Source organism: Martes martes (assembly GCF_963455335.1).
Source record: "Martes martes genome assembly, chromosome: 10".
Lineage (NCBI taxonomy): Eukaryota > Metazoa > Chordata > Mammalia > Carnivora > Mustelidae > Martes > Martes martes.
This window is the reverse complement of record NC_137898.1, coordinates 97,395,887-97,411,605: the sequence shown is the minus strand read 5'-3', so window position 1 is coordinate 97,411,605 and position 15,719 is coordinate 97,395,887. Positions and strand designations below refer to the sequence as shown.

The 15,719-nt window shown below is 49.4% G+C and overlaps 1 protein-coding gene across 2 annotated transcripts in view; it reads right to left on the bottom strand.

Annotated features, from left to right (window-relative positions):
* Positions 1-4,741: 4,741 nt before the first annotated feature.
* The window catches only part of SCN3B (sodium voltage-gated channel beta subunit 3), a gene marked incomplete at both ends in the record, with an annotated part of 19,274 nt that continues 8,296 nt past the window's right edge, over positions 4,742-15,719 (bottom strand). For both annotated transcript variants that reach the window (XM_080815565.1, XM_080815564.1), the window contains 3 exons: positions 4,742-4,805; positions 9,044-9,182; positions 13,531-13,756. In XM_080815565.1, the coding sequence (XP_080671691.1) occupies positions 4,742-4,805; positions 9,044-9,182; positions 13,531-13,756 (429 nt within the window). The remainder of the gene's footprint in view (positions 4,806-9,043; positions 9,183-13,530; positions 13,757-15,719) is intronic.

The window sequence follows — 15,719 nt, the reverse complement described above, 5'->3', positions numbered from 1 at the left end:
ATCACACACGTGTACCATTTAGTTCTAGACTGCTAAATGCATTTTTTGCTCTGCAGGAAGATACCACCGATGGGGAGTTACGGAGTTGGCACGGGCTGGGGAGGGAGGTAGAAGCCATAGTACAGACAGCAGATACACACAGCAAAACCAGAGCAAGTGCGTTTAGAGACACTTTATTGACACAAACGGGGTATTTCCTGAAAAACACTACCTACTGGCGTTAGGCTGTGGAGAGCGTGGGTGATCAGGAACAACGTTTCTAGGGTTTGGAAAAAGCTTGGCTGTGGAAAATCAAAAAGCAATAAGGAAGAGGATGATGTGGCAAAGAGATGTATCAGTTGCGGGACTGCAGGAGTCGGCTGAGTGTTTGATGCTGTTCCAAATCGAGGAGCGCTCCGGCTTCCGCAGCGCCCCTGCCCAGCGGATGCAGCTCTTGCCGGATAGTGATGCAGGGGGGAGAAGGCTATGAACCAGCTTTGAGGCTTAGCTGGCCTAGGAGAGGGGTGGAGTCTGATCTACCACAATTCAGACTCGGTTCATGTGCTTATCTACTGGGTCCTACTCTAAACTCACAAGTAAGCGAGCTCAACATGAGTTATCTACCATGCCGGACTTTCAGAGATTAGGAAGAGCTTGGCTGATGGTATTTTTCCGACCTAAGGCGGCGGGGCACACAGAGGCTCTGGCCTGATGCTTGAGACAGTGCGTGCGGAAATGCAGGAGAGATGGGCGGTCGGAGGGTGAACACACCGGTACTACTCAGATACACTCGCAGGGACTAGGTGAATTCACTGGCTTAGGGACCTTTCATTCACAAAAGGAGGGGAGAGGAAGGCTTTTTGTTGGTGTTTTGTTTTTCCCTTTCTGTGTGAACTTGGGAAAGGGGAACCAAGGTCTGTTCTGAAATGTGTCTGGGCTTCCCTCTTCCCACAGGGATGCCAGTCACACAGCCTCTGCCCCCTGGTGTCAGGTAGGTTCGCAGATCCTGGGTTAGAGGTCCTTTACTTTTTGATCTAGTAGTTTTGTGGGTGAGGGGAAGGACCTCCTCCTGCCCCTCGGCCATCCACTGCCATCCTCGTTTCTCCAGCATATTCCTGCTTTGAGAAATCCCCTTCCTACTAACCTGTGTAGTTGGGCATCGAAAGAGAAAAACTCAGAGAATCGGCAATGTTGGGGGATGGAGGAAGGAAAGGAGAATGCTTTTAAACAGATGGAAAGTAAAGGCTGGGGAAGGGACGGGCCCTGACAGTCACAGTATTAACATGCGGGAGCTGGGGCTGTGCGAGAAGACCAAGCGGGCAGTAAAGGTCCGTAGGGCAGGGTGTCTACAGCGCCAGCCGAGTTGAGCAATCAAGTTCTTGGCTGTTCTAGCAGTAGGAAAAGAAAAACCAGAGCCAGCCTGGCCTGGCTTTCGGTGAATTGTGTCATTGAGGGATCCGTCGTGGGAAATACGCAGCACCAAGGCAGCAGGTGGGGTTCCTAAAGTAGAATAGCCCTTGAGAACATTTCTAAGCCCTTTAATAAGAACAACATGCCAGACGAAGCTTCCAGAGCAATGCACACTGGGTCTGGCTCCTCCAGGAATATGGGGAGGATCTGAAGCAGGCTGGGGATCGCAGGGTTTGTAGTCCTGATCAAGCCTCCCGGGAAGGAGCTGAGTTGCCATTCGGGAGAAAGAGTGGTGCGCAAACCAGCCAGAGAGGGAAAACCGAAACAAGACAGACTCTCAAAGCACGTCGCGAGCACCGCTAAGATGCAAAGCGTCAGAGGAGCAGTTGAGGGGTAGCGGCGAGCGGGGTCCAACCCCGGCAAGAGAGGCGGAGAGGAGACGAAGTTCAACAGCGGAAGAAAGCAGCGGCGGTCCTGGTGGAAAAGGAGCTGGGCCAGGAGTCCAGAGAAGACCCGACCGCAGCTCTCCACCTCCCAGCTGTATGAAGGCAGGATGTGGTAAAGCTGCTGCCCTCACACAGCCTCAGTGTGCTCGGCTGATACCTGGGTACGGTAATACCCACGGTAATACCCGCCTCACAGGACTAGCTGTGGAAGAGAACTAAAGTAGCGGAAATGAAAGCGCTGCGTAAGCCATGTTGCTCTCACGGCAGAATTAAGGATGAGAGGGGTGGAGAGGTTAGGAAAGGGAAAGAATTGAGAAGGTTCCTTGTAAAAGATGAAGAAGGGGAGAAAATGACAGGTGCCGTTGAATTCGTTAAAAACCACTCAGGAGGGGCGCCTGGGTGGCTCCATGGGTTGAGCCTCTGCCTTCGGCCCAGGTCATGATCTCAGGGTCCTGGGATCGAGCCCCGCATCGGGCTCTCTGCTCGGCGGGGAGCCTGCTTCCTCCTCTCTCCCTGCCTGCTGCCTACTAGTGATGTCTCTTTGTCAAATAAATAAATAAAATCTTAAAAAAACAAAAAAACCAAACCACTCAGGAAATACTTGAGTTGGGCTTTTGAAAAAGGACAGAAACAGCCATCGTGCGTACTACTTGATTACGAGTCAGGCGCGTGGTCTCCTGGAAGCAAGAGGAGGGTCGGCTGGTAGGAAGTAGCTTGCTTCTGCTGGAGGCTCGGCCATCCACCAGCCACGGGACTGGAACTCACAGGAATCTGGGCCCAACTCTCTTCCTCATTACAAAGTACGAAAAATGGTCTATATTCTGCCCCCTATTTCAGAGGAATTGTGTGGGAAATTACCGATGAGAAAGACCTTGCTTGAGTTTACTGAAAGTATTTTCTCCAATAAAATTGGACTCTTGAAGATGTGAACAAGGACTTCTTTCAAGCAGATCCTCCCAAGGATGGAAGAGTTGAAAGAAAAACAGGTTTGTCGCGTGAGCCCCAGAGCCAGTGGAGTGTGCTCTTGCCCTCACACATTCCCCCAGATCTGAGGGACCTGTCACTGCCTGGGCCCTGCTGCCGACGAGCCTTCATATCCCGTAAAGCAGCCTTCCCTTTCCTCCTCACTGGGTGCTGAAGGACATCACACTTGGACCAGTCACTCGGTTGAAATGAAATGAGACACTGACTAAAATTTTTTCAGTGTTCCTCTGCTCTCCCAAAATCCAGAAAAATAACCAACAGCGAGAGACATCATGGATTCGTGGGTGGAATATTTGGAAGTCACCTAGCCCTGCCCGTCTCTTCACTCATTCACGTGTCACCCATCTAAGCCTAAAAAGCACATTTCTTAGTTTAAGTATTCCCAGAGGCAACGTCCTTCTGGAAGATTCTTTATGTTCACTGAGGAAATGCTTCCAGTCCGCCCCATGTCCTACTCTGGGCCTTTCAGCCGGTTTCCAGTTACCTGACACTATCAGAGTTAACCTTAGCCAGGCAATCCAAGCCCACCCCCCAACCCACCCCCGTGCTTGGGGATGAGGCATGGCCACAGCCAAGCTCAGTTTCAAGGTCTTTTTAAAACCAAAATCATCCCGTCTCTGAAAGTCCCGACTGGATAGCATCTAAGGCTTACTATGCTCCAGGTTAGCCTCTGAAGTCTCTTACTCAGTTGAGCCCGGTCTGGAGTCCCAGTTGCCTCCTGTGAAATGAGGAATAATACTGATCTACAGGAATTTTGAGAGGAAGAATTTAGGAATTTCTGTTCCAATGCCGACAGGGAAATAGTGCTTCCCAGCTATCTCAGGTGGGTGCTCCCCTTGGAGGGTACACCCGCACTACCCTAATAGGGTTATGAACATGTTGCATGACTTTTAAGAGCCACTTCTGTCTTTGGCTTCTTGAAGGACTGAGCCCAGCTTAGGCCTTAGAGACCTATCGGGATCGAGCCCTAGGGTACCAAGTTCCGAGAACATTTTGGTCCAGGCTTAGTAAACTTTCTATCACTGAAGAACCTAGAAAGGCATGCTTTGCTCTGTTGCTCTAGTCAGGTGGGCCAGGGACTTGAAAAAACTGGCTTCAAGGAATCCCACTTCATGACACTCTTGCTTTAACCCGAATTAATCATTCCCGCTTCCTTCCATGAAGACATCCGTTCACCTGCAGCAAGGAAGGACGAGCCAGTTCCAGCCAGTTAGGGACAGAGGGATGTGCCATCTCCAGCATTTGTACAGAGTCATTTGGAGCCCAGAGAGGAAGTCCGGTTGGCATGGGAGCTCCTCGCTTGAAAGCTAGAACAGGGTGAGTTTGAGTCCACATAGAAATGTTGGCTCCTCGGTTCTGGCAAAGCCTGAGGGTGTGCAGACGTCTGATGGAGTTATGAAGTCAGAGGTGAAAGTTCAGACGTGAGCAGATATGAGTGACTAGAAGGATGGATGCAGGAGGCAAAGCGATGTGGCCCCTGGGGCACACTCCTGATGCCGTTGATATCACTGAATCTGGAATATCCCGTCCCTCGGGGTCCAGACCACCTACCAATGATAAAACAGCTCACTGAGAATTTCCAGCCTGGCCCAGTCCAGCCCAGCCGAAGACTCTGACCAAATCCACAATCCTTACAAAGGAGGGAGTGGGGGAGTTTTTGTCATGATGGGAAAGAAGTTCAAGTTGCTCCAACACTCAGGCCAAAGCAATTCACCTTCTGAAGGGCTTGACGTAGAGCTTTGTGACCTGGGTATCATCGACTTAAGGTAGTACCCTGAGGGTGGGGACTCTGGGTAGGGTAGAAATCTAAGGGTTCAGATGTAAAGTCACTTGGGTGTGGATGGACACAGTCACTTGCACCAGCGGCCGTCTGGATGCACTGTCCCCGGCCCTTCCCTGTACGTCACCCCAGGTGGACGCCTCTATTCCTCCACGGGTACGGCCGAGCTCTCTTTGTTCTCAGACGGGATGGCAAGGTAGTCAGACCTGGAGGAGGGCAGACCAGAGAAGAGAATCAGTACTTTCTTACCCAGCGGTGGGAACCCAAGAAAGGGGAAGGAGCGGGGCACAGGAACAAGGATGTCTGCAGACCAGCTCCGCATTTCCTTCTGCCTCTGTTTCCCAGGAGAAAACTAGAATGTCCCTTTCAGCAGGGACTAGAATACTAGGCACTGTCTGTTTTTTTTCCCTTCCCCTAGCAATGCATGAATCTTCTCATTGATCCACATGGGCATCAGGCTTGAATGCTGACCACACTGTGGGGTGTGAAATTATATTTTATAGTTGCTTTAATATCCATTTCCCTGATTACTGCTAACGCCGTAAGTTTTTAAGTGATTCGGGTTTCTGCTTCTGTAATTCGTTCATGTGCTTTCCCAGTTTTCCTGTCTTTTTCTCATGGATCTTTCCTTTCCTTTTCTTTTCCCTTGGTTTTGTTTATTTCTTTTAGGGGGAGGGGCAGCAGGAGAGAGAGAGAATCAGTCCTGAAGCAATCTCCCCACTGAGCATGGAACTCAGTCCCAGGACCCTGAGATCATGACTGGAGCCAAAATAAAGAGTCAGCCTCTTAACTGACTGAGCCCCTCACGCACCCCTGGATTTTTCTTTGATGGCTTCATGTCTTGAAAATATCTTCTCCGGGTCTGTTGTCTCTACACTGATTTTCATATATAGTGTCATGAAAATTACCCTTCTTTCCTCTTCATGCCTTTTGCATTTTAAGAAACCCTCTCTCCTAAGGTAATGAAGATAGTGTCTTCTATTTTCCCGTGATAGGCTTTTTCAGTTGTACATTTTACCTTGTCTTTAAATCCACTCACAATTTACTTCTGTTTAGTGTGAGAGATGGGGAATCTTTTTATCGTGATCCATTTGGAGGGGGGCTCTCGGCTTTGCTCTCTTTGTGCTGTACGCCTAGGTCAGTACGGATAAACTCTTTTCTCTAATAGCTCTATACGAAATCTTCATATCGGATAGGGAAAGTCCTACCAGCCACCTTCACTAAATAGTGCTCTTTCTTTGAAATAGGCAAACGATGGCTCATGAGCAAAGAATGTTCAGAAGGTTGCCCACCAAGAGGCAAAACCAAAGACTAATACACAACAGAGATCGGGTGGAGAAAAGAGTCACAATCTGGGCATCGCTTGGTTTTAGCCCTTTGGTCTTCCATGTGGCTTTTAAGATCCACTAACTGAGTTCCTTGAACAATCCAACAGGGGTTTTGGTGGAAATGTCATTGAATTTACAGATTAAGTTCAGAGAGAATTGCCATGTTTGTATCAGTGAGGTCTGATTGTCCCATTTACTTAGGTCTTAAGTCTTCCAGTAAAGTTTTGCCATTTTCTGAAAGTTCTCGCACATTTTCATCAAATGTATTCCCAGGTGCTGGACAGTGTTTATTGCCACTGTGATGGAATTTTTTTTTTTCAAATGTTCTATTTCCATGTTTTTCTAAATGTTTGTGGTTGGACTACAGGTGGTTTTTATACTTTTGTGTTTCGATTTGTATCTACCCTCCTGTGGAATGTGCTCATGGGCTCTAATGGTTTGTCCATGGCTTCCCTTGGATTTTCTATGTAGGTGGTGGGGGAAGTCACGGGCAGGACGTAGTTGCTGGGTGACCCGTGAGCTGGACTCCAGCAGTCAAGCCACCTGCCCCCCAATCTCCCCACCCGGCTTTTCTTGGAGTGTGCATTCTGCCTACCTTCCCCACTCCCAGAAGCTGTCCCAGACACACTGTCTGAAGACAGTGATGTGGTGTTGAGACTATCTGGACAGTATATACCCGTCTGAACCCAGTTAAGGCCTCTCTCTACACAAACCTTTAAGATTCTGGCAGGCTTGTCCTGTGGCTGCCCAGGAAAAGCCGTGTAAGTAATTTCCCTGGTTTATTCCATCTGGAGTGGCCTGCCTCTTCCTCCCGTCTCTCCCTGCCCTCCCATCACAGCGGGGAAGCTCCAGAGGGGGTTGCCAGCCAACAATAGATAATTATATTGGGGATGAATCATGATACTTTGGGGTCTTCCCTTACAATTTTTACTCTCTTTTCCCCTCTGTATTTACTTAGTACACTCCCTAGGATCTGCAAGTTAACGTTGAGCAGAAGCCAGCAGACATGTTTCTCATATCACAGGCAGTTCTAACCCCGCTGGTATTTGCCGGAGGTAACCTGAGTAGCCGCCCTTCTTGGGCTTAGGGATGACTGGTGTCTCGGTCCAGTATTTATGCTGCGCAGGACACGTCGTGCTTCCTGGATCTGAGGAATCTTTCCTCGGCCGCGGTATCTCTGAATATCGTTTCTCCTCCGTTTTGCCCGTTCTGTTCTAAGGGGTGTTCTCATTTTCTCCCTTCGTGTTTCACCGCGATAGCCCATCTTTTTGGACCTCTGGGCTTCACTCCATACCGCTTAATTACGTTGAGGCCCTGCTTGTCCGTATCTAATCTTCTGGTGAACCCGTCCATCACATTTTAAAATTTTATCAACTCTATTTTTCATTTCCAGATTTCTTAAATTACTTAAAACCTGCCTGTCCGTGGGGTGCGTGGGTGGCTCAGTCGGTTAAACCTCTCCCTTTCGGCTCAGGTCATGATCTCGGGGTCCTGGGATCGAGCCCCGCATCGGGCTCTCTGCACAGTGGGGAGCCTGCTTCCTCCTCTCTCCCTCTGCCTGCCTCTCTGCCTACTAGTGATGTCTCTCTGTCAAATAAATAAACAAAATCTTGAAAAAATAAAATGAAATCTGCCTGTTTGTTTTTCTTAGCAACTGCCTCTATTCTTATGCTTTTATTTTATTGCTTTAACTCTCTCAAATGAACGTATTTTCAAAATTCTACCAGGTCCTTGTGTCTGAAGTTCCTGGGATTTAATCCTGCTGTTTGTTCCTTGTCTTGCCTGTGCTGGTTTTTAGCTTTGGACCAGACTGTGAGATCAGATCCAGCCGTGCTTTACGCGGGGAACCCTGGTAAGCCTCGGCTCAGAGGGGGTCCCTTCAGAAGGGTTTTCCATTTGCTCCTATATGGTTATCGCTGTCTGGGGACTAATTTTTTAATTGAATTTCTCAGCTTAGAGGTTCCTGGATCATGTAGGTAGTCTAAATTTAAATCCCAAATGTGGTGACTGCAGGCTTGTGGTTACTAATTCTCAAGAATCTTTTCTGTTTCTCTTTGGGAGTCAGGCCAAGACAGGTAAGTTTCCTTGGGTTTTTCCCCAGGCTGGCCAACTGGTTTTCTCATCTGTCCTTGGCATGTGTTGTAGCCTTTGGAGGATCCTGGCTCTGCTGGGGGCCTCGGTTCCAACTGCTTTGTGCACGGGTCCAGTTGTAGGCACTTTCTGTCCAAGCATTAAAACCCGAGAACCTAGGTTTCACCAGGAATGACAACCTTCCCTAGCATACCATTACTTTCTATCCTTATATCAGCTGTAATTTTTACTTCCCTGAGATCATAGTATCATGCAAAATACTTTCTTTATCAAACATTTTTAGGTGATCTTATCTGCCTACAGTTTTTAGCATATCACCTCTGCATTGTTGCTAGTGTTGTAAATCTATGACCGTTCTGTGCTTTCCTCTCCCCAAATTAACAGGCCAGAGTGGCCTCTTAGACCCTCAGACCCCATCATTTCTCAGATGTGCTCACTCCCAAGTGACTAGGGCCTTGGTGAACATGGCCACGGTACGGTCTGGACCTTGGAGAATGAGAGGCCCTACTCTGGGTATTCAGTTGCTGCCAAGCTCCTTAGCTAAGAAAAGGTGGTGCTCAGGTGGCCTGATGAGCTCCGCAGTATACAGCAAATGGCTGAGTGTGACAGAAAGAGCACAAAAGTTTAGAATCAAGAGGCCTCAATCCCAGCCTCTCCTCTCATTATCTGTGTGGCCCCCGCAAGCCACTTAACCTCTATGAGCCCGCTTCAGCCTCTGTAAGATGGTCATAATCTCATAGGACTGAGATGGTAGCTTATGGGACTTATTTTACATCAGAGGTTAAGTGTCCCTGTCAAGAGTTAGCAGGCACGAATCAAAACTTTGCTTTGCCCTTTATAATGATCTTGGGCAAACTCTCCCGGGCTCAGTTGTCTCAGCTCTAAAATGGGTGTATCGATGCTGCCTACCTCGATGGTCGTAGTGAGGAGAGCAGAGGACCGTGTCAATTGCTTAGCGCCTTGACAGTGAGGGCAAGCGCTCTGAAGGTGCCCGTTAGCCTTATTTTTGGCGTCTTAGAACTTACGCGTTTTCTTGGGCTGCCTCTTCGGCCTTTGAGACCTTCCTGTAGCAATATATCATCTCGATGAGCAGCCACAAGGTGAGGAAGACCAGGAGGATGTACATCATGATCTCCGAGACCACAGAGGTGAAGTCTTCTCCAGCTGCAAGGGGGACAGCGGTTTCAGAATATGCACACCCAACAAAGCCAGAGCTGTCACTGGCTCCAAGATATATGAGACCTATTTTTAAGTGTCACTTAAATAAGCCCTGGGGCTAAGGAACTCGAGAAGATGTCAGAGAGATTTAATACCCTCTGACACTCCTCTCTGCCCGCTTGCTCACCGAATTCCTTCTGGAGCGGGCGGTGCGGAGGAATGAGGAGTGGAAGAAGTCACAGAACCATGGAAGGAATCTGGGAACTGAGTGAGAGATAAAAGCTGGGTCCGGATTTTATGTGAAGAGTCATATCCCTTATTGGAGACTCATCTCCCTAAAATGTAAGGTCAGGGTAACCGTTCCCACCATGACATTACCTTCTGTGTTCCAGAACGTCTGGTGTGATGTGATGGTCTACACAGATATGGGGAACGTGTCTAGTTCAGCCACCTTGGTCCTCTGACATCGGAGTGGCAGAGGGAGAGAGCGTGGGGCCAGAGCAGTGAGCCAGCCCCGTGAGCTGGACGTGTTCTCTACAAGACCAGACTGGAAACGGGGTCCTTCCCACCGTCTACCTTCCACGCCATCCCAAACCCAAACAGAAATGAGAATTGGAGCATTCCATGTACTACCCAGACTTTCTGAAACACAAATATGATCCCGCCTTTGTCGTGCTTAGAACCTTCCGTGTTCCCCGCCGCCCTCGGGAGAAAGACTGAACCCTGTGAATGCGGCACGTGAGACCATTCATCGCGGGCCCTTCTCTCCTCATCGCCATCCGACGCACCGGCAAAACGTCCCCTCCCATATACACTGTGGTCTTTTGGGATCTGCAGACATCTATCCAAACCCTTTCCTACTCCTCGATGGGACTGCACCTCACTCTGCTACCTCTGTCTCAACATCCCCTCCTGCTTTTCAGTCCCCCGACCACTCTCCCAGATGCCACCGAAGGCCCGGGCTGTGAAGCCTTCCTCAGCCTCTCATGTAGAAGGTGTCCTCCTCCGTGCACTTGTCCTCGTCCGTCGTGACACTCCTCGGGGTGTACTGTCAGGGGTTTCTCTGTCTTCCCTACTGATGGTGGGCTTATTAAGAACATATTTTACTTATTTCTGAATTATCAGCCTGTTGTCTAATCCTGGAATATTTGAAGTACTCCATAAGTATTTGTTGAATGAATGCATATAAATAAATATTGATCTTTGTTTCACAGCCAACCAAAACAACAATTAAGACACACTCTATGGCGAGTGTCCTGACAGATCTTCCTTTCTAGTGGGAAGGAAGGTTTTAGGCACGTCTCCCGTTGCTAACTCCTACCCGTACATTAGATTCATGGTCCTTGGTTATTCATAGCCCCAGTCATCCATAAGGCCTCGCTCATTAGCTCATTGAAAGCACAGAATAGCCATTGCCAAGACGCTCAGCTCAGAGAAGCGGTCTAAAGGCTCCACGATCATCCAGGTTTCCTGGATGCTGGACCTCCTGGAGCTGGAGGTCAGAGATGCATCTTGAAGCCCAGAAGAACACCATACACATCAAATGTCTTTTCGTGGCCTCGACACTACCTGATTTAGGACATATTCATCTTAAAGCACGCATTGTATTAATGCAATAGCCCAAAGTAGTAACACAAGAAGGTATTTAGGCTCACTATTTTTACTCACTTCTAGGTAAAAAGACCTCCGATTTTTGTCTTAGAGCCAAGAGGCCAGAGCTTAGGGGAGGATAATTTCAGCTTGAACAAAGAAAACCAGAGAGATTCTGGGAGACTATTGGAATGGAGGACATGCAGTGGGGCATGTCATGGTGGGGCATGTGGCTCTGAGCCTTATGAGACCAGTGAGTATCTGGAGGGAAGGTATTCTCGGGGGCTGCCAGGGGGTCACTGAGGAAGAGAAAGAGAGGAAGAGGAGGGAAGGGAAAGGAAAGGATGGGGTAGGGGGAGTGGGAAAGGAAGGCGAGGGGAAGAGAAGGAGTGGGGGATGGGAAGAGGGAAGGAAAAAAGTTATGAAATGGAAAAGAAAGAGTAGCAGGGAGTGTGATGGTGGTAGAAGAAGATGCCATGGACATAGAGCTAGCCTGGTGGGCAAAAGATCTGGCTTGGAGTCCTGCGTCTAGTGCTAATTTGCTTCACGTCTCTGGGAAAGCCCCTCACTGATCTCCCCACCACAAAATGAGGGACACCAGAGCTGCACCCTCCAGTCAATCACCGAGGGAGTCATTTCTACTGACATACGCCAGACCCCACTCCAACCCTCCAAACTCATACCCACAAGAGTGGTACTGAGATGTCTACACGGAAGACAAGCCCCCTGGGCGATTCCGACGCCTGCTCTTTGCTCAGAACCCCTGGATGAAATGAGAGCCCAGCTTCCTTCCAGTCCTAGCATCCCAAGAGGATCTGTGGTTCCAACAACAAACTTGTTTTCCTTCTATTCTTACCCAAGCCTGGCTCTGGCGCCCAGCAGGCGGACTGGTTCAGCTTTGGCACACCTTCCACTGGCTGCGTGAGGGTCTCTGGAGGCAAAAGCCTGGGAGCGCAGTGGGTGCAGACAGGCACCTTTCTAGTGCCCGGCTGCCAGCAGCCAGCAGTTCCCCATGGTGAGCAGCAGAGGGCGCCAGCCCCTGCTCCCCGGGGAGAAGAGGTGTGTAAACAGAGAGGCTAATGGAACTTCTGAACAGAAAAATACCTTAGAGAGCTTCCAGGCCAACACACTCATTGTACACAAGAGGAGATGGGCCCAGAGGGGGAAAACGGCTCATCAGGTCTAAACGCCAGTGGTCTGAGAGTGCTTCTGCACGTTTAGAACTGACCTATCTTCCATTTGAATCATAGTGCCCACATCAGGACAAAATCATGACCTCTTAACCTGCCATTCGCTCTCAAGTTTGCATTATAAATTCTATCACAATAACATGAGAAAAACACACACTTGTGGTTTGGAAGTCGGGATTCTTGGAACTCCTAGGAAATGCCCTATCTTGACTTTGACCTCTTCTTTCAAGCCCCACACCTTTTGCCTTCTCACCACCTGGTATCTTGAAGCAGCGATAATGCTAAGAAGATGCTGGAAACAGACTGCCTGAGAACAGGCTAAGAGAAATGGGACCATCATTGAACCTGGATGAGAAAACACACAAGAATGTGCATATATCACTCTTCTGACACGTGAAGGAGTGTTGGCAAGGGGCTAGGAGCCACAGTTCCTGGAGTCCCTTGAAAGAACAAGGACCAGGGCACCCGGGTGGCTCAGTGGGTTAAGCCTCTGCCTTCAGCTCAGGTCATGATCCCAGCATCCCGGGATCGAGTCCCGCGTCAGGCTCTCTGCTCAGCAGGGAGCCTGCTTCCCTCTCTCTCTCTCTCTTTCTGCCTGCCTCTCTGCCTACTTGTAATCTCTGTCAAAGAAATAAATAAAATCTTTAAAAAAAAAAAAAGAAAGAAAGAAAGAAAGGAAGGAAGGAAGGAAGCACAAGGACCGTGCATGAGAACACTCAAACTTCGCCCTGGATTCTGGACTGGATTAAAAGAGAAACTTTTGAGTTGGGTTGATGAAAGGGCTTCCCCGCACCTCCCACCCCAACAAGAAACTAGCTGTGGGAAATCTGAAGATTTTAAACTAAAGACTAGAAAGTTTGTTCTCCCAGTTGAGAATGAGGTTATGGAATGAGAGATGCTGGGGATGGGGAAGGAGGAGATTGCTTGCGTGATTATTTGGGGGGAGGGGAACAGAAGACAAAAGGCAGTCAACTTTGGTTTAGAGGAGTGGTTCTCAAAGTGTGGTCCCCGGCAGCTGGGGCATCTCCTGGCAATTTGTTAGACGTGCAAATTCCCAAGCTCTATCTACAGAATCAGAAGGTCTGCGTTTTTAAAAGTCCTGCAGGGGATTTTGAGGCTTGCTGAAGTTTGAGCACCGCTAGTTCAGGGATGTGTATGGCTTACATACAGAAGGGTTTGAGGACCTCTAGATGACCTCATGAGCATTCCCTGTGCCCAGCGAGTCAGGGATTCAACACAAGCCAGAGAAGCACGTGCAGCTGATTTGGCAGCTTTGGGCTTTATGGAGGCTGTCCTCCTTCTCTAAGGATGAGAGTTAGGGGGTGAAGGAAGAGGTCATTCTGCTGTCATCCCTGAGCCTTTCTGCTCTGAAGAAAGGCACAGAGAGGCAAGCTATCAGGCAGTTTGCAGGAAACTGGCCGCTACAGGAAGACAAGTCAATGCTGACATTTTTAGGTATCGCCACTCTCGATATATGGGTTTTGCACTCTGCAAGGGTGTCATTTGGGTGGAAGCCCACTGTCCTCCCTCCCCCAAGAGCAGGGCACCCTGGAGACCCTCTGCCCCAGCCTCACCCTCCTCGGTGACTCGGAGAGGGATCAGCCGTGTAGTTTTCACAAAGGGGCGATGCGCCTCAAAAGCAAACTCCCGGGACACGTTGCAGGTGTAGAGGCCGGAGTCATTCAGAGTGACGTTAAGCACAGTGATGGACACGTCCTGTAAGTCTTTGCTCCCATTCCACTGCAGACGTCCCTGGAAGGGACTCTCCACCTCCTGCTGGCCGTTCCGATACTCGTAGATCTGCAGGTAGAGAAGCAAAAGAGAGTAGGGTCGGGAGAGAAAATCGGGTAGGAGAGCTGGGATGGGGACAGGGCAGGGCAAAGGAGAATTGTGCAGGGACGGGGAAGAAAGGGGACATGGTTACAAGGAGATCCCGAGAATAGGAGTGGGATGAGGCTCAGAGAAGGGCGGGGAAGAGAGAAAGGCAGGGAAAGACGAGCAAAGGTAAACGGGTGTCAGGGCATCTGGACAAAGCAAAGCAAGAGGCAGAAAGGAGGAGGCAGGAAGAAGGCCGGCAGGAAAAAAGAGGTGCAGAGGAAGAACACGAAAGAAGGTGAGTGCAGGGGATTCCTGGGTGGCTCAGTCAGTTAGGCGTCTGCCTTCGGCTCAGGTCATGATCCCAGGGTTCCAGGATCCAGCCCCACGTTGGGCTCCTCTGCCCCTTCCCCTCCCCCATTCATGCTCTCTCTCTCTCTCTCTCTCTCTCTCTCAAATAAATAAAATATTTTTTAAAAATTTTTAAAAGGTGAGTGAAGCATACAGGAGACCAGGAGGGGGGAAGTTAGGAGAAAGAAAGAACTGGAAGGAGATAGAGAGCAAGAGAGAGTAAGATGTGTCACGGGGGCAGCCGGTGAGAGAACAGAGCAGAGAGACCTAGAAAGGCAGCTTCCTGCGCCATGAAGACATCTGAAAGCCTTGGCCTCAAAACTTGCCTCTCTGATCTGGTCCTCACTGAGAGGATGTGGTTGGTCTGGGTCAGGTCACAGGAAGGGGACCGAGGACACAAAAGGTGTCACAGATAAACAGAGCTGCCAGCTGATATGCACACCTCAGGTCTTTCATTTTTAGGCTGAATTATAAGTGAAATGTGGTCTCAAAACTGGTTTTCTCAGACCCCCCTCAACCTTCTCACTCTCTACAGCTCTTTATACTCTACAGGCATGCTGTCCATTCTAGTCTCCACTTGGCACGCATGGCTCTCTACAATAAAAATTAAATAACTAGAAATGAAATAAAATGTAAAACTCAATCCCTCCACTGCGCTAGACACATTTCAAGTGCTCAGTGGCCACCTGTGGCCAGTGGCTACTGTACTGGACAGCACAGATAGAGCATTCCCATTGTCGCAAACATTTCTAGGAGACAGCATTGCTCTGTATGTCCACTACAACTTTTTAAAGTTTCTTTTCTTCCTTCTGAATCAACTTCTACTCATTTTGGGCAGCCATGGAGGCCGAGTTGGGGGTTGGCATAGAATCAGGCCTGAGGTCAGTGGGAGCCTTCGCATCCAGCCAGACATCCAGGTTCTTGTAACCTGGGGACTCGTGTCAGTCAGTCAACTCGGTGAAAAACCGAGATTTCAGGGACATCTACTGGTTCTGGTGTTGGCACCCAATTGAAGCAAACGCTCAACTTCCCCCTGTTATTGTCACCATGAAGTCTTTGAAGAAAAGAAACTTGCCTGCAGGAAGGTGGGATAGGGCAGTAAGAAGAGCCTTGTGTCCCTGGTTCGAATGTAGGCTCTCTTATTAACTTAACTTCTTCGGGCCCCAGGCGCCTCACTTATGTACGTATACCTTTTCTGTAGCAAACACTTATATTGTGCTTCCTATATCCCAGGGCTATTCTAAATAGCGTTAAAAGTTAAAGCTAACAACTGGGAAGGTAACAATTCTCTGAGGTAGCTGTGGTTCGCACCCCCATTTTAGAGATGAGGATGCCGAGGCACAGAGGGCGAAGCAAATTGTTCCAGGGCACAGAACCCAGAAGTTGTGGAATCGAGACTCAAACCGAGGCAGGCAGCGAGGTCCCGCGGTCAGTGAAAGTGTGAGTAATGGGCGTCCCCGAGGGAGTATTCAAAGCGTGTAACAACCATATTGGCAGTGGCTCCAACCAATCAGAACTGACATTAGCCACAGCACGGGGCGGGGCCTGGAGGCTCCCTGCTCTGTCAGGGTGATCCCTCAGTCTCTAGAACATGGGG